General features: G+C 42.8%; 1 protein-coding gene across 3 annotated transcripts in view; it reads right to left on the bottom strand.

The window, feature by feature from the left end:
• LOC139557605 (membrane-associated guanylate kinase, WW and PDZ domain-containing protein 3-like) overlaps window positions 1–18,203 on the bottom strand; it is a 309,886-nt gene that overhangs the window by 24,670 nt on the left and 267,013 nt on the right. For all 3 annotated transcript variants that reach the window (XM_071372623.1, XM_071372624.1, XM_071372625.1), the window contains 4 exons: window positions 18,108–18,203; window positions 4,961–5,158; window positions 470–741; window positions 129–281 (listed from right to left, as the gene is read on the bottom strand). The exon at window positions 18,108–18,203 is cut by the window's right edge and continues 11 nt beyond it. In XM_071372623.1, coding sequence (XP_071228724.1) covers window positions 129–281; window positions 470–741; window positions 4,961–5,158; window positions 18,108–18,203 — 719 coding nt within the window. The remainder of the gene's footprint in view (window positions 1–128; window positions 282–469; window positions 742–4,960; window positions 5,159–18,107) is intronic.

Below are 18,203 nucleotides of genomic sequence, written 5' to 3' on the forward strand. Positions count from 1 at the left end.
TTGTGACTCGAGTCAGACTCCAGTCCAAGTTATCTGACTCGAGTCCACACATCTGGCATTATAACACCAGTCATACATAAGTGGGGCTATGGTAAAGTGTTACCGGAAATTCATTAAATACATTTTACCTTCTGGCCCAGGGGGCAGTCTGCGATGGCAAAGCCGAACCCTCCTGGCCCCTTCACCAGGGGTACGCCCACCAGCTCCGGCTGCAACAGCGTGGGGTCTGGACCCTCAGGGTAGTGGCGCCCCCCGTTGGACATGGCTGGGACAGCTGTTGTCTGTCAATCAATCAATCAAATTAAAATCACTCAAATCTATTTATATATCCCCTTTTAACATCAGCAGTTTTCACAAAGTGCTTTTACAGTAACCCAGGCTAGACCCCTGACAGCAAAAACAGAAGCACAGTGGCCAGGAAAAACTCCCTAAAAGGAAGAAACCTAGGGAGGAACTGGTTGTACTGTACCTGTCTTGGGAGGGTGCCGTCTGGGCTGGTGACATAGTGTATCTCCTGGGGGTTAGAGGTCGAAAGTGAAGGGGTGGCGTCGGGAGCCAGGGCTGTGGCTATGTCCCACGAGGAGGCGTCGTCACTCCCACTGGGGTCCTCAGGGAGGGGGTAACCCCGACACAGCACCATGTCCACGTACTGGTTGACTGGGATAGACTGGAACATCTGAACCACGTCAGCATGAGTCTTCCCCAGGACACACAGCCCGTTGATGTCCACGATGACGTCACCTGGTAGAGGAGAGGGAGAGAAGAGGAAAAAGGGAAAAGGACGTGTCAATATCAGCATTGGCAACTGTCTTTAAAATGGGAGTGTGCTGTGGTTAGTTGTGGCACTATACCCAGTCCACTAACACCAGACCCAGTCCACTAACACACAAATCAGTTTGCATAACGTTTAGCGCAGACAGTGCCCGCATGAAGGCATCGTTGGTACGTAAGTAAGTAAGGTACAGCCTAACACTCTCTCCTTCCCCTCATTCTCCATCATTCCAGCCTGGGTGTATTAAGTCAGCTAGCCCCAGCCAGATCAATAAAGATTAGGAAAATGTGCTCAGCTTATCTCCAGCCAAAACAAAAGCAGGAAACTCCCAACACCGCTAGCTAGCTGGGAGCAGTAGTGTAAAGTACTTAAGTAAAAAATACTTTAAAGTACTACTTAAGTCGTTTTTTGGGGTATCTGTACTTTACAATTTATATTTTTTGGCAACTTTTACTTCACTAAATTCCTAAACAAAAGTATAGACTTTTTACTCCATATATTTTCCCTGACACCCAAAAGTACTCGTTACATTTTGAGAGGAAAATTATCCAATTCACACACTTATCAAGAGAACATCCCTGGTCATCTCTACTGCCTCTGATCTGGCAGACTCACTAAACACAAATGCTTCGTTTGTAAATTATGTCTGAGTGTTGGGAGTGTGCCCCTGGATATCCGCCAATAAAAAATTAAAAAATTAAAATTGTGCCGTCTGGTTTGCTTAAATAAAGGTAACATTTTTTTTAAATCAACTTGAGGGGCAGCTAAGCCCTTGTGGGGCATTGAAGCCCTGAACAATGCCTGACAGGCAGCTCTGTCTCCCAGGCTATTTGCCACGCCCAAGACCACAGCCAATCACATGTAAGCAACAATGCAACTAACTTTGCGAGCAAGAGAGCTGCTAGCTAGTTAGCTAGGTAGTCTCGTTAGCTAGCTAGTTTGTTTTCTATTCTGGTCGTTAGCTTGCATATCTGATACAGTATGTGTATGATTGGAAGGGGCAGTTGTTTTATGGATGATATTTAAATTTGAGTGGGTGAGCTCTATTCCTGACAGGCTGATCAGATTACATTTCAGGCTCAGAGCTTGAATAGATTCAATAGCAGCCTCAGAGGCTGATAAGTCAGGATTCTGCCTTGTAGTTTCATAGATGGGTTAGATAGATAAGCCACCCTCATCTGTTTGCTCCATGGTTGCGAGCGCATCGTTTCTGTTGCTATACAACCAACACGTCTATAGGTAAAGTTCATTGCAGGTAGATTAGCAGCCAATGCATTATGTATATGATCAAGAGAGGGTGCACTTTATTCCTTACAAGCTGATCAGATTCAATAGCAGCCTCAGAGGCTGATATGTCAGGATGCAGCCTTGTAGGCTGTCTGCAAGGAGCCTTACATATGAAATAGCCTACAAGTCAGCCTCCTGATTTACAAGCCTCTGAGGCTGCTATTGAATCTGATCAGCATGCCAAGAATAGAGCTCACCCACTCTGGATGACATGCATCAGCCTATAAAGCACTGACAGCTAATCTGCCTGCAAGGAGCTTTACCATTGAAACAGCCTACAAGGCAGCATCCTGAAATCAGCCTCTGAGCCTATTGAATCTGATCAGCCTGCCTGGAATAGAGCTCACCCCCTGGATCAGATATGCATCTGCCTATAAAGCAATTTGACAGCTAATCTGTCTTCAAGGAGCCTTACCTATGAAACAGCCTATGAGGCAGCATCCTGGTTTTATCTGAGGCTAAAATTTTATCTGATCAACCTGTCAGGGATGGAGCTCACCCACTGTAATTGTAAATATTATCCATGAACTATATATATATCGGTTATGCAAGCTAACAACCAGCATAGCTAACAAGCTAACAAGACTAACTAGCTAACTATCCATCTCACAAGACTAGCCAAGTTAACTGCGTTATTCTTTGCATGAGATTGACTGTGGTTTTGGGGGTAGGGCGCAGCATTGGAGACAGCATTGCCTGTCAGACATTGTTCAGGGCTTAAATGCCCCAAGAGCGCATTGCGATCATTGCAGCCACAAGGCTCCTTGATGAGGTGGTTATCGTGCATCTGACCAAATTAATGGATGATGCGTGGTACTTCTGATTATTTGTGATCTCGACAAAACACTTTAGTTATATAGTGATCATGAGACAAATAAGTTGTGATCTCGACATAGCGAGGGATTTTAAATTTTACATGGCAGCTATATACTAATACCGGGATGTTTATTGAAGGCCGTTTGGGCTGTGTATACTGTATGTCACATACAGTTGAAGTCGGAAGTTTACATACACTTAGGTTGGAGTCATTAAAACTTGTTTTTCAACCACTCCACAAATTTCTTGTTAACAAACTACAGTTTGGCAAGTCGGTTAGGACATCTACTTTGTGCATGACACAAGTCATTTTTCCAACAATTGTTTACAGACAGATTATTTCACTTATAATTCACTGTATCACAATTCCAGTGGGTCAGACGTTTACATACACTAAGTTGACTGTGCCTTTAAACAGCTTGGAAAATTCCAGAAAATGATGTCATGGCATTAGAAGCTTCTGATAGGCTAATTGACATAATTTGAGTCAATTGGAGGTGTACCTGTGGATGTATTTCAAGGCCTACCTTCAAACTCAGTGCCTCTTTGCTTGACATCATGGGAAAATCAAAAGAAATCAGCCAAGACCCCAGAAAAAAAGAATTGTAGACCTCCACAAGTCTGGTTCATCCTTGGGAGCAATTTCCAAACGCCTGAAGGTACCACGTTCATCTGTACAAACAATAGTACGCAAGTATAAACACCATGGGACCACGCAGCCGTCATACCGCTCAGGAAGGAGACGCGTTCTGTCTCCTAGAGATGAACGTACTTTCGTGCAAAAAGTGCAAATCAATCCCAGAACAACAGCAAAGGACCTTGTGAAGATGCTGGAGGAAACAGATACAAACGTATCTATATCCACAGTAAAACTAGTTCAATATTGATATAACCTGAAAGGCTGCTCAGCAAGGAAGAAGCCACTGCTCCAAAACCGCCATAAAAAAGCCAGACTACGGTTTGCAACTGCACATGGGGACAAAGATCTTACTTTTTGGAGAAATGGTTTGATTAAATAAAAATAGAACTGTTTGGCCATAATGACCATCGTTATGTTTGGAGGAAAAAGGGGGAGGCTTGCAAGCCGAAGAACACCATCCCAAACGTGAAGCACGGGGGTGGCAGCATCATGTTGTGGGGGTGCTTTGCTGCAGGAGGGACTGGTGCACTTCACAAAATAGATGGCATCATGAGATAGGAATATTATGTGGATATATTGAAGCAACATCTCAAGACATCGGTCAGGAAGTTAAAGCTTGGTCGCAAATGGGTCTTCCAAATGGACAATGACCACAAGCATACTTCCGAAGTTGTGGCAAAATGGCTTAAGGACAACAAAGTCAAGGTATTGGAGTCGCCATCACAAAGCCCTGACCTCAATCCCATAGAACATTTGTGGGCAGAACTGAAAAAGTGTGTGCGAGCAAGGAGGCCTACAAACCTAACTCAGTTACACCAGCTCTGTCGGGGGTGGGCCAAAATTCCCCCAACTTATTGTGGGAAGCTTGTGGAAGGCTAGCCGAAACGTTTGACCCAAGTTAAACAATTTAAAGGCAATGCTACCAAATACTAATTGAGTGTATGTAAACTTCTGACCCACTGGGAATGTGATGAAAGAAATAAAAGCTGAAATAAATCATTTTCTCTACTATTATTCTGACATTTCACATTCTTAAAAGAAAGTGGTGATACAAGACAGATCATTTTTACTAGGATTAAATGTCAGGAATTGTGAAAAACTGAGTTTAAATGTATTTGGCTAAGGTGTATGTAAACTTCCGACTTCAACTGTACGTGATCCAATATATACTGTATGACCACACTTATAGATATGCATGTTCGTAATAATCATAAGCATGTAAAGAAGCACAGACAAGAAGCCTTCAGTATGAAATCTGAAATACTGTGTATAACTCCACTTCAAATCAGTGTGTTGCCATAAACGTGTGTGTACAGACAATGATAAATGAACCTTGTTGATCTGTGTGCACACGTGCGCTGTGTGTGTGTTTGTGTGCGTGCGTTCCTGCGTACAAGCATCTATGTGTACGTCTGTGTGTGTTGACATGCGCGTACAACACTCACCAGAGGTCATCTTGTTGTCGTGCGCGGCGGGCCCGTCTCGGAGCACGTTCTTCACCTGGAGGAACTCGTCATGGCGGTCGCCCCCAATGATGGTGAAGCCAAACCCCTGGGGGCTCTTCCTCAGATTTGTCCTCAGAATGGAGCCCTGGAGATGGGCTGGGTTCCGTACGAAGCCCCTCACACCCACAACAGGCTCATCTGAAGGAGAGAGGAAGTGAGGGGAGAGGGAAGGAAGAGTGAGAGGGATGGAGAACAGAGCAAAGAGAAAGAAAAAAACATTTTTTTGACTAAATACAAAAAAAGCACAGCGAGAGAGAGATGCAAATTGAGGAAGTACTGTATAAGCAAATACCTAATTATTATGACTGTAATTCAGCTAATTGCTCTCAAACCTTAATGCCCCATTGAAGTATTTTACTTTACAAATTAGTGACTATTAATTCTTTGTTTGTTTGTCGTATTATCATCACAAGGCCTGTCACTATTGTTCAGCTGCATTGATCTGACAGAGAAACCATGCTAGGCTAGCTGCTAGCGCTAATCCATTGATCTGACAGAGAAACCAGGCTAGGCTAGCTGCTTGCGCTAATTCACGATGAGAATCCACAATGAGATTGATTACAGTGACACGTCTATGCCGCTACGCTTATTTTATTCTGATATATCCATATGGGACAACTTCAAAGAACACCTGAAGTAGCAGTCGTTATTTTGTATGGTAGGTAGAGTGTGTGTTTGTGTGTGACAGATGCACATAGGCGCAAGTTCACAGGGTGTTAGGCATCTGTCCCCTGTAACGTCACAGTGCAGGCTACCGCCACGGTGACAGGGAGCTGACAGCTACTCGTCATTCAGACTGTCACTAATTCAACCAACACTCAAATCACACATCAAAATACAACATGGCAACAAAACATCCACATCAGCCTTATTCATTTGAAGAGCTGTCTGGTAACAAAGCACAGGCAAGAACTATGCTACTGCTCAACAGAGATGGCCTACTACTCTTTTACTTAAGCCTGCCAGTGAAAAAGACGTACTGTAAAAAAAGAAAAAAGAACACACACATGACGCACAAAGCAGTGACAAATCCGTTTGGATATAACCTTGACATTTCAAATCTCACAGAGATGTGATAAACTTTCAGATTGAATTTGCTATGTTATGCCTGCAGGATGGTGCATGGGAATAAATGTCCAGGAGACAAACTGTGTGTGTATTTGTGTGTGTGTGTACACTGCAGGGGTACATCCACCTGAATAACCACCACAACACAGGGATAGAGGCAGACAGACAGCTGACCTCAAACTGCAGCTGGAGGCTCTCACCATGTGACTGAGACACAGCGGCCCTTAACTCTGCATCAGCACAGAGAGAGGGAGGGAGAGGGACGCAGGGGGAGCGCCCTTTCCTCTGCATCAGCAGAGAGAGGGGGGGGAGCGCCCTTTCCCTCTGCATCAGCACAGAGAGCGAGGGGGACAGGGATATCGAGAGGAGGGTGATATTGACAGCGATAGAGGAGGAAGAGGGAGCAAAGAGATATCCATGGCCCCTGTCTGACCTTGGTTTCCATTGGGTGAGTTATAGGCTGTGTCTCCTCTAGTGATTCTTCACACACTGAGGGATGGATAGTGGTGGGTGGGGGGGCATCAATCTCTTTAATTGGAGTAAATATAGACACCCCCCGTCCTCCTCCACTACCCCCCATGTGTCATGTGTCATGGGATTTAGATTTGCATAACTGCATTGCGCTCAGAGAATAACGGATTATGCTGAGTGTGATTAACATGACATTCTCACATACCAGCAGTTTCACTGAGCCGTTTGTGTATGAGCATATACACTGGGTGTACAAGACATTAGGAACACGTGCTCTTTCCATGGCATTTTGCCTATGCCGCTCTGTCATTGCTCATCCATATACTTATATGTATATATTCTTATTCCATTCCTTTACTTAGATTTGTGTGTATTAGGTAGTTATTGTGGAATTGTTAGATGACATGTTAGATATTGCTGCACTGTCGGAATTAGAAGCACAAGCATTTCGCTACACTTGTAATAACATCTGCTAACCATGTGTATGTGACCAATACATGTTGATTTGATTTGACATAGGCTGACCTATGATCCCTTGTTGACGTCACTTGTTAAATCCACTTCAATCAGTGTAGATGAAGTGGAGGAGACAGGTTAAAGAAGGATTTTTAAGCCTTCTGACAATTGAGACATGGATTGTGTATGTGTGCCATTCAGAAGGTGAATGGGCAAGACAAAATATTTAAGCGCCTTCGAACTGGGTATGGTAGTAGGTGGCAGGCACACCGGTTGGTGTCAAGAACGACAACGCTGCTGGTTTTTTCACGCTCAATAGTTTCCCGTGTGTATCAAGAACGGTCCACAACCCAAAGGACATCCAGCCAACTTGACACAACTGTGGGAAGCATTGTAGTCAACATGGGCCAGCATCCCCGTCGAACGCTTTCGACACCTTGTAGAGTCCATGCCCTGACGAATTGAGGCTGTTCTGAGGGGAAAAAGGTGCAGTGCAACTCAATATTAGGAAGGTGTCCTTAATGTTTTGTACGCTCAGTGTATGTGTGTGTGTATGTATATGTATATGTATATGTATATGTATATGTATATGTGTATGTGTATGTGTATGTGTATGTGTGTGTGTGTGTGTGTGTGTGTGTGTGTGTGTGTGTGGGGGGGGGGGGGGGCGTAGTCTATGCGCCAACATGCGTATGTACCATGACATGTGACATATTCCATGACAGTTCTCTGTGTGTTCTGTGCCTGACAAGATTAAGTCCTTCCATCAGAACATCAAAGGACACCGACTGCCTTCCCCATCTCCATTCATATCTCTATTCTCTCCACTGTGATAAGGGACTGTCCTCACATCACCATAATGAAAAGGGAAAGATACAGAAGGGTGAGGGCAGGGGTCGGTGGGAAGAGAGAGAGAGTATGATGCTGAGTTTTGCATCATATGAAAAATTTATTTCTGTACTTTGAAAGTTATATATCTTGAAAACTTGATTGCTGACATGCAAAACATTTTGGGACTAAATCAATAATGGACTAATGAAACAAATACCAAAAGATAGTTTTTGAGTGGAATTTTCCTTTAACATAGCCATGATTAAGTCATGGTAACACAAAGAGATGGTCTATTTCTCAGGCAGGCAGGCTGCTATCTGTGATTCTTGAAAATCTCATATAGAGAGGACTGTCAGTGCAGGATAATTACAGTCCCGTACAGCTACAGCACTATGGCAACAGACCGCAGCCTCTTTCACGGAGAGGGAGGTCAGTCTGCCTTGTCAAAACAGCATTTAAAACTCTACATGGCAGCACGCCCCTCTGGGATCTCTCCGATCCACTCTGCTCTGCTCGCTGTGAGACAGACCACTCATTAACAACCACGGGGAACGTGCAGAGAGCAGAGTAGAGAGCTCTGTCGGAACAGAGAATCACTCAGGCAAAAACTAGAGGATCTGTTAAAAGAACAGTCCAGGAAACAATACATGGGAAATAAGCTCTTTTAGCGGGACAGAAGATGGACTAACTGGGGGCACTTCTCAAATGGCACCCTATTCCCTTTAGAGTACACTACTTTTGACAAGAGCCCTGGTCAAAATTAGTGTAATATAAAGGGAATAGGGTGCAATTTGGGATGTAGCCTGGGACTTGTTCGGTCCCAATAGGCTGTGCATAGAGCAGAGTGTTTCTTCAGTCTAAAAGGTCTGAGTTGATCTGGTTCTAACACTAGGGTCTCTGTTCAATCAAACCCTGTTTGTTTACCAACAACCTCCTGTAATATTCATACAGTATGTGTCAACATACTGAATTGTAATTGGTTGCATTCTACCGTCATATCATACTGCACTATGATTGGTTAAGACCACCCAGGTTAGGTTATTGCAGTTGATCATGGCCGGAGACACATGAACATGCCAGTTATAGCTACAGTACCGGTCAAAAGTTTGGACACACCTACTCATTCAAGGGTTTTTCTTACATTTTAGTATTTTCTACATTATAGAATAATAGTGAAGACATCAAAACAATGAAATAACACATATAGAATCATGTAGTAAGCAAAAAAGTGTTAAACAAATACAAATATATTTTATATTTGAGATTCTTTAAAGTAGCCACTCTTTGCCTTCATGACAGCTTTGCACACTCTTGGCATTCTGTCAACCAGCTTCATGATTTCAGATTTCAGTGCAGCATTTGATTTAGTGGATCATGAAATAATTTTGACAAAATGAATGCATTATGGTTTTAAGGAGGTAGCATTGAATTGGGTACAGTCATATCTAACTGACAGGAAACAGTCCACCTATATCAATGGTTCATTTTCTTCCCCTCATGTGTTAAACTGTGGAATACCGCAGGGCAGCTGCCTTGGGCCACTTCTCTATTTAATATATACCAACGACCTTCCTTATCCCTTATCTGAAACTCAAGCTACTATATTTGCAGATGATACTACAATTTATGCAGCAAGACAATCGGTTCAACAGGTACAGCAAGCTTTACAAGGAGATTTGGAGAATATTAGGGAGTGGGTTTGCCAAAACAAACTTGTTTTAAACACCAAGAAAACCAAAGTTATGTTGGTCTGTTCCACTATGAAAAGGCCAAAACAGCATGGGATACAATTAAGTATGGGAGGAGTACAAATTGAAGAAGTGGCAGAAACCAAACTATTGGGAGTGCAGCTAGACAACTGCTTATCATGGTCGTCTCAAATAACTAATCTATGTAAAACAAATATTAAAACAGCATGCATAATCAGAAGGATAGCTAAATATTTACAAGGAAAAATTATTCAGCAAAAAACACAAGCATTAATTGAGAGTCAGGTGAACTACTGTTCTGTGGTCCGGGGAAATGCATCATCAAGTGAAGTTAGGAGGCTGCAGAATGCACAGAACAAAGCAGCAAGGATTGTTTTAAGGTGGAGATATGGTTCTTCTGTTGCAGTCATGCGCAATGTTCTTGGTTGGTCATCAATCGATAAGATAATTGAAAGGAACATGCTTATTTTATTTCATAATATACATCATTTAAAACGGCCAAGTTCTATTCACAACGGTATTCAGTTGGTAAGAGACAGACATTCCGTAAATACTAGGAATAGATTGTCCACCATCTATGCGTTGTCCAGACAGAAAAGAGAAATAGGCAAAATAACATTTCGATTTAGAGCAATAAAGAAATGGAATAAATTAACTGAGCAAACCAGAAACTTTTCAATATATAAATGTAAACATTATTTTAAAACGATTTAAATATAATACATAGAAATGTTGTGGGACTATAGTAGATGAAGAATCAATATTTTTTTAGATTGAGTATTTATTGGGTCATTATGTTAGTATATTATGTATGTTTGTAATAGTGTGTTATATGTGGAAATGTGTTCGTATTATAAATTGTATTTGAATGTTTAAGGACTCTTGGAAGATTAGTCCAAATGGGGACTAAAAGAGATCCAAATAAAATCAAATAAAATCATGAGGTAGTCACCTGGAACGCATTTCAATTAACAGGTGTGCCTTGTTAAAAGTTAATTTGTGGAATTTCTTTCCTTCTTAATGCGTTTGAGCCATTCAGTTGTGTTGTGACAAGGTAGTGGTGGTATACAATGGACATTCGAACCGGTGGAAATCTGTCCTTTGGTCTGATAAGTCCATATTTGACCGCTGTGTCTTTGTGAGACGCAGAGTAGGTGAAAGGAGGATCTCCGCATGTGTGGTTCCCACCGTGAAGCATGGTGGAGGAGGTGTGATGGTGTGGGGGTGCTTTGCTGGTGACACTGGCCGGTAATTTATTTAGAATTCAAGGTACACTTAACCAGCATGGCTACCACAGCATTCTGCAGTGATACGCCATCCCATCTGGTTTGTGCTTAGTGGGACTATCATTTATTTTTCAACAGGACAATGACTCAAAACACACCTCCAGGCTGTGTAAGGGCAATTTTACCAAGAAGGAGAGTGATGGAGCGTTGCATCAGATGACCTGGCCTCCACAATCACCCGACCTCAACCCAATTAAGATGGATTGGAAAAGGGTGGCTACTTTGAAGAATCTCAAATATATTTTGAATTGTTTAACACTTTTTTGGTTACTACATGATCCCATATGTGTTATTTCATAGTTGTGATGTCTTCTCTACAATGTAGAAAATAGTGAAAATAAATAAAAACCCTTGAATGAGTAGGTGTGTTTTATAAAGATCCTGCCGTACTGCATTTTATTATTTTGTACAAAGCGTGCAAATCAAGACACCTCCAAGGACCTACCCCTCAGGAATGACACAGAGCAAAGCAGCAAAGCCTGCATCCTTCCACAATCTGTGGGTGTTTTAAGGTTTCATCGTAGTTTCTGTTATTGGGGTTATTGTGGTCTGTTCCAGGACAGCATTAGCAGCCTGCTACAGTGCAGTAGGTTCCTGTGGCAGTGACAGTAAGGGCCTCCAGGCTAAAGACTGCTCTCTGAGGGGGTCTCTGGTGGTGTAGAAATCACACATACACTGTGCTTCCCCCTCCAATAGCCTCTGGATGCTAATGCTGTACCAGTCAAAATAGCAGCTTGAAGGGAGTCTGGAAGAGCTGGTACAGAGAGAGGTAGTGCTGATAGGGCCTAGGCCTTTTTGTGAGTCAGCCTCTGTGGTCAGACCATTGTCACTCTGGTCTGACCCATGTTCAATTCTGTTCTGTGGGCAACTGGGCATCACCGAGTTGGCTCAGCAGAGAAACATCAATGGCTAGGTGATCAATCCCAGTTAGAGGGCGTTACGGGGAGTGATGAGCTCTGCAGCAGACTTGAACAACTCAATCGCTGGTTGAAAACTGTTTTCTGCTCTTCCCAAAAGATTGAATTTGTAGATGATTGTCCATCTTTATGGGACTCACCCACAAACAGGACCAAGCCTGGTCTACTGAAGAGTGACCGACTTCATCCTAGTTGGAGGGGTGTTCTCATTTTATTTAGCGACATAGAAAGGGATTTAACTCCTCCAGCTCCAAAATGAGATAAGGTGCAGGCCAGGCAGCAGGCTGTTAGTCTGCCCCTAGCACAGTCAGTGTAGTCAGCTCAGTTTCCCCCATTGAGACTGTGTCTGTGACTCGATCTAGGTCGGGCAAAACTAAACATGGTGGTGTTCGCCTAAGCAATCTCACTGGAATAAAGACCTCCATGTGTGTCATTCATGAAATAGATTGTGATAATACTTCACATCTCAAAATGGGATTACTTCATGTTTGATCCCTCACTTCCAAGGCAGTCATAGTCAAATTAACTTGATGTGATTGGCCTGACTGAAACATGGCTTAAGTGTGATGAATTTACTGAGCTAAATAAGGCCTCTCCTCCTGGTTACACCAGTGACCAAACCCCCTGCGCATCCTGCAAAGGCAGAGGTGTTGCTAACATTTCTGACAGCAAATATCTCTTTTGAGGTTCTAGTCATGAAATCTATGGAGTCTACTCAACTTCTTTTGTATTTTTGTATTTGTTTTTTAGTATTTTACTCCTTTTTTCTCCCCAATTTCGTGATATCCAATTGCGATACAAATCTGATCTTGTCTCATCTCTGCAACTCCCCAATGGGCTCGGGAGAGCGCAATGAGCCAAGTAAAGCCCCCCCGGCCAAACCCTCCTCTAACCAGGATGACGCTGCGCCAATTGTCGCCGCCCTATGAGACTCCCGGTCACAGCCGGTGGTGACACAACCTTGGATTGAAACTGGGTCTGTAGTGACGCCTCAAAAAAGCAGGATTCCCCAAGTGAAGATGGCCTTCACTTCAGCAGTGACGAATTCATGAACTTTTTTGGCAAAAATATCATGATCATTAGAAAAATGATGGACTCCTCTTTGAAAAACTCAGTTGTCCTGAGACTGCACATAACTGTCAGGACTTCAGCTCAATGAAGACGCTCAAGTTTTTTTATCCTGTATCTCTCTACACAGTCACAAAAACAGTCATGGCCTCTAAACCTTCCAACTGTCTTCTGGACCATAATCCTACTAAACTACTGAAAGAGCTACTTCCTGTGCTTGGCCCTCCTATGTTGAACAAAGTAAACGGCTCCCAATCCTCCGGATGTGTACCAAATTCACTAAAAGTGGCAGTAAATAAAGCCTCTCCTGAAAAAGCCAAACCTTGACACAGATTATTTAAAAAGATATAGGCCTATATCAAATCTCCCATTCAGCGCAAACATTTTATAAAAAGCTGTTGCTCAGTAACTCGCTGCCTTCCTGAAGACAAATAATGTATACAAAACGCTCCAGCCTGGTTTAAGACCCCATCATAGTACTGAGACCGCACTTGTGAAGATGGTAAATGACGTGTTAATGGCGTCAGACCAAGCCTCTGCGTCTGTCCTCGTGCTCCTAGACCTTAGTGCCGCTTTCCACACCATCGATCACCACATTCTTTTGGAGAGATTTTAAACCCTAATTGGTCTACACGTAGATGAAACATGATGAAGCCACAAAATTGCCAACCCTGAAAGCCTGTGATTCAGACATGAGAAAGTGGATGCAGGCATATTATTTTAAACTATATAAAACAGAGATGCTAATTCTACGACCCAAGAAACAAAGAGATCTGCTGTCGAATCTGACAATGAATCTCAATGGTTGTACAGTAGTTAAACAAAACTGAAGGACCTCGGCATTACTCTGGACCCTGATTTGTCTTTTGACGAACGTATAAAAAATATTTAAAGAGCTGCTTTTTTCCATCTTCGTAACACTGCCTAAATCAGAAATGTTTTGTCCAAAAATGATGCAGAAAAGATAATCCCTGCTTTTGTCACTTCAAGATTAGATTTCTGCAATGCTCTACTCTCCGGCTACCTGGATCAGGCACTAAATCAACTTCAGTTAGTGCTAAATACGTCTGCTAAAATCTTGACTAGAGCCCAAAATGTTTATCATATTACTCCAGATAATATTTCTCTAGCCTCTACACTGGCTTCCTGTCAAGGCTAGGGCTGATTTCATGATTTTGCTGTTAAACTAAAAAACATTACGTGGACTTGCTCCTACCCATCTCTCCGATTTGGTCTTGCCGTACATACCTACACGTACGCTACAGTCACAAGACACAGGCTTCTTTATTGTCCATAGAATTTCGAAACAAACAGCTGGAGGCCATGCCTCAGGACGACCTGGCCTGACGACTCCTGGCTGTCCCAGTCCCCCTGGTCATCTCCCTCCCTCAATTTACACCTGAGGTGCTAACCTGTTGCACCCTCTACAATCACTGTGATTACTATTGGACCCTGCTGGTCATCGATGAATGGTTGAACATCTTGAAGAATGAGCTGGCCTCAATGGACATGTACTCTTGTAATCTCCACCCAACACAGCCAGAAGGGGACTAGTGAAAACTGCTGATGTAAAAAGGGCTTTATAAATACATTTCATTGATTGATTGATCAATATCCTTACAGACTTATTGAACATAAGAGATTCACTGAAAACCTTGAAATCCACGCCCACTCAAAACAAGACAGCCCTAGACAGCTTACAGGGAGGAGGTGAGGGCTCTGGGATTGTGGTGCCTGGAAAACAACCTCTCACTCAACGTCAACAAAACAAAGATGATGATCGTGGACTTCAGGAAACAGCAGAGGGTGCACCCCCCTATCTACATCAACGAGACCGCAGTGGAGAAGGTGGAAAGCTTTAAGTTCATTGGCGTACACATCACTGACAAACTGAAATGGACCACCCACACAGACAGAGTGGTGAAGAAGGCGCAACAGAGCCTCTTCAACCTCAGGAGGCTAAATAAATTTGGCTTGTCCCTAAAACCCTCACAAACTTTTACGCATCACCGGGGGCAAACTACCCGCCCCTCCAGTACACCTACATCACCCGATGTCACAGGAAGGCCAAAAAGATTATCAAGGACATCAACCATCCGAGCCACTGTCTATTCACCCCAATTCATCCAGAAGGCGAGGTCAGTACAGGTGCATCAAAGCTGGGACCAAAAGACTGAAAAACAACTTCTATCTCAAGGCCATCAGACTGCTAAACAGCCATCACTAGCACATTAGATGCTGCTGCCTATAGGCATAGACTAGAAATCACTGGCCACTTTAAGGAATTGAACACTGGTCATTTTAATAATATAACATATCTGACATTACTCATTTCATACAGTTGAAGTCGGAAGTTGACATACACTTAGGTTGGAGTCATTAAAACTTGTTTTTCAACCACTCCACAAATGTCTTGTTAACAAACTATAGTTTTGGCAAGTCGGTTAGGACATCTACTTTGTGCATGACACAAGTAATTTTTCCAACAATTGTTTACAGACAGGTTATTTCACTTATAATTCACTGTATCAGAACTCCAGTGGGTCAGAAGTGTACATACACTAAGATGACTGTGCCTTTAAATAGCTTGGAAAATTCCAGAAAATTATGTCATGGCTTTAGAAGCTTCTGATAGGCTAATTGACATAATTTGAGTCAATTGGAGGTGTACCTGTGGATGTATTTCAAGGCATACCTTCAAACTCAGTGCCTCTTTGCTTGACATCATGGGATAATCGAAAGAAATCAGCCAAGACCTCAGAACATTTTTTGTAGACCTCCACAAGTCTGGTTCATCCTTGGGAGCAATTTCCAAACGCCTGAAGGAACCACGTTCATCTGTACAAACAATAGTACGCAAGTGTAAACACCATGGAACCACGCAGCCGCTCAGGAAGGAGACGTGTTCTGTCTCCTAGAGATGAACGTACTTTCGTGCAAAAAGTGCAAATCAATCCCAGAACAACAGCAAAGGACCTTGTGAAGATGCTGGAGGAAACAGGTACAAAAGTATCTAGATCCACAGTAAAGAAGCCACTGCTCCAAAACCGCCATAAAAAAGCCAGACTACGGTTTGCAACTGCACATGGGGACAAAGATCATACTTTTTGGAGAAATGTCCTCTGGTCTGATGAAACAAAAATAGAACTGTTTGGCCATAATGACCATCGTTATGTTTGGAGGAAAAAGGGGGAGGCTTGCAAGCCAAAGAACACCATCCCAAACGTGGATCACGGGGGTGGCAGCATCATGTTGTGGGGGTGCTTTGCTGCAGGAGGGACTGGTGCACTTCACAAAATAGATGGCATCATGAGGTAGGAATATTATGTGGATATATTGAAGCAACATCTCAAGACATCAGTCAGAAAGTTAAAGCTTGGTCGCAAATGGGTCTTCCAAATGGACAATGACCCCAAGCATACTTCCAAAGTTGTGGCAAAGTGGCTTATGGACAACAAAGTCAAGGTATTGGAGTGGCCATCACAAAAAGCACTGACCTCAGTCCTATAGAAAATTTGCGGGCAGAACTGAAAAGCGTGTGCGAGCAAGGAGGCCTACAAACCTGACTCAGTTACACCAGCTCTGTCAGGAGGAATGGGCCAAAATTCACCCAACTTATTGTGGGAAGCTTGTGGAAGGCTACCCGAATCGTTTGACCCAAGTTAAACAATTTAAAGGCAATGCTACCAAATACTAATTGAGTGTATGTAAACTTCTGACCCACTGGGAATGTGATGAAAGAAATAAAAGCTGAAATAAATCCTTCTCTGTACTATTATTCTGACATTTCACATTCTTAAAATAAAGTAGTGATCCTAACTGACCTAAAACAGGGAATTTTTACTAGGATTAAATGTCAGGAATTGTGAAAAACTGAGTTTAAATGTGTTTTGGCTAAGGTGTATGTAAACTCCCGACTTCAACTGTATATACTGTTTTCTATACTATTCAATGGTATCTCATTCACTTAATACTGTTTACATATCTTGCATTACTCATATATGTATATACTGTATTCTATACTATTCTACTGTATCTTAGTCCGTTCCGCTCTGACATCGCTCGTCTGTATGTATATAGTCTTAATTACTTCCTACTTAGATTTGTGTGTATTGGGTATATGTTGTGTAATTTGTTAGATATTACTTGTTAGATATTACTGCACTGTCAGAGCTAGAAGCACAAGCATTTCACTACACCCACAATATAATTGTACTATTCTACAATGTAGATGTGACCAATAAAATTAGATTTTGATCAGAGCTGAATGCTGACTAACAGTGTGGTTAGAGTACAGAATGTCTCGGTGACATTACTTAGAGGAAGTGGTCCTGAGAGGATGAGTCAATCATTATGTAATTTACAACTACTACATTCTAATTGATCTGTCAATCCATTGACATCAAACTACCACGATTAAGAAAACTTTCTATGTCCAACACGCTCTCTTCTCTGTCTTTCTCATGACTCTCGCTCTCTCTCTTCTCTGTCTCTCTCATGACTCGCTCTTTCTCTTGCTCTCTCTCTTCTCTGTCTCTCTCATGACTCTCGCTCTCTCTCTTCTCTGTCTCTCTCATGACTCGCTCTTTCTCTTGCTCTCTCTCTTCTCTGTCTCTCTCATGACTCTCGCTCTCTCTCTTCTCTGTCTCTCTCATGACTCTCGCTCCCTCTCTTCTCTTCTCTGGCTCATGACTCGCTCTTTCTCTCGGACTCTCTTTGTCTCTCTCATGACTCTGTTGCTCTTTGGATCTCTCCTTCGGCAGTGTGAAGTGTTTGAAGCGATGAGTGACGGGGACAGACAAAAGCTTTTTGTGCAAGAGAGCTGTGAGCAAAACGAGTGCCTTCTCTACTTCACAACATACTTGTCAAAATACATTTGAAGTAAAGTGGTTACTATCCATTAGTACCATTTTAATACCATTGTTACGATGGCCACTTGGTACTGCCCTCACTGACTGCAACTGTCATGATTATCTTTAGACAGTAGACACTACAACGACAAGTGGTCCAAGCGGCACGTTGTGTATTTGGCGTCTACACTGACATCATCTCTAAGCTAAGGGGATCTGATTAGGAACAATTCTGACATTCTGGATTTAGGCTCTGTTCCAATAGACACTAGCATACAGAATGCATGCCCAATTAAACACTCAATTCATTTAATATGTCCAATTAATTAAACACACTGCTTCATAATAAGTGGTATACTAGTTAGTGACCATGACAATGAGCAGTTTTCATTTGAATCTATGGTGACCCAGGGCTGGCAGAGATGTGTTACCTGATGGTGTGTTAACCCCCTGCAGCCCAGGGGAGGGGGTGTCCAGGCTCAGTTTCCTCTTGGCTTCCAGGACTGGGTTCTCAAACTGGGTCTTCT

This window comes from Salvelinus alpinus, chromosome 28 (assembly GCF_045679555.1).
Source record: "Salvelinus alpinus chromosome 28, SLU_Salpinus.1, whole genome shotgun sequence".
Taxonomy (NCBI): domain Eukaryota; kingdom Metazoa; phylum Chordata; class Actinopteri; order Salmoniformes; family Salmonidae; genus Salvelinus; species Salvelinus alpinus.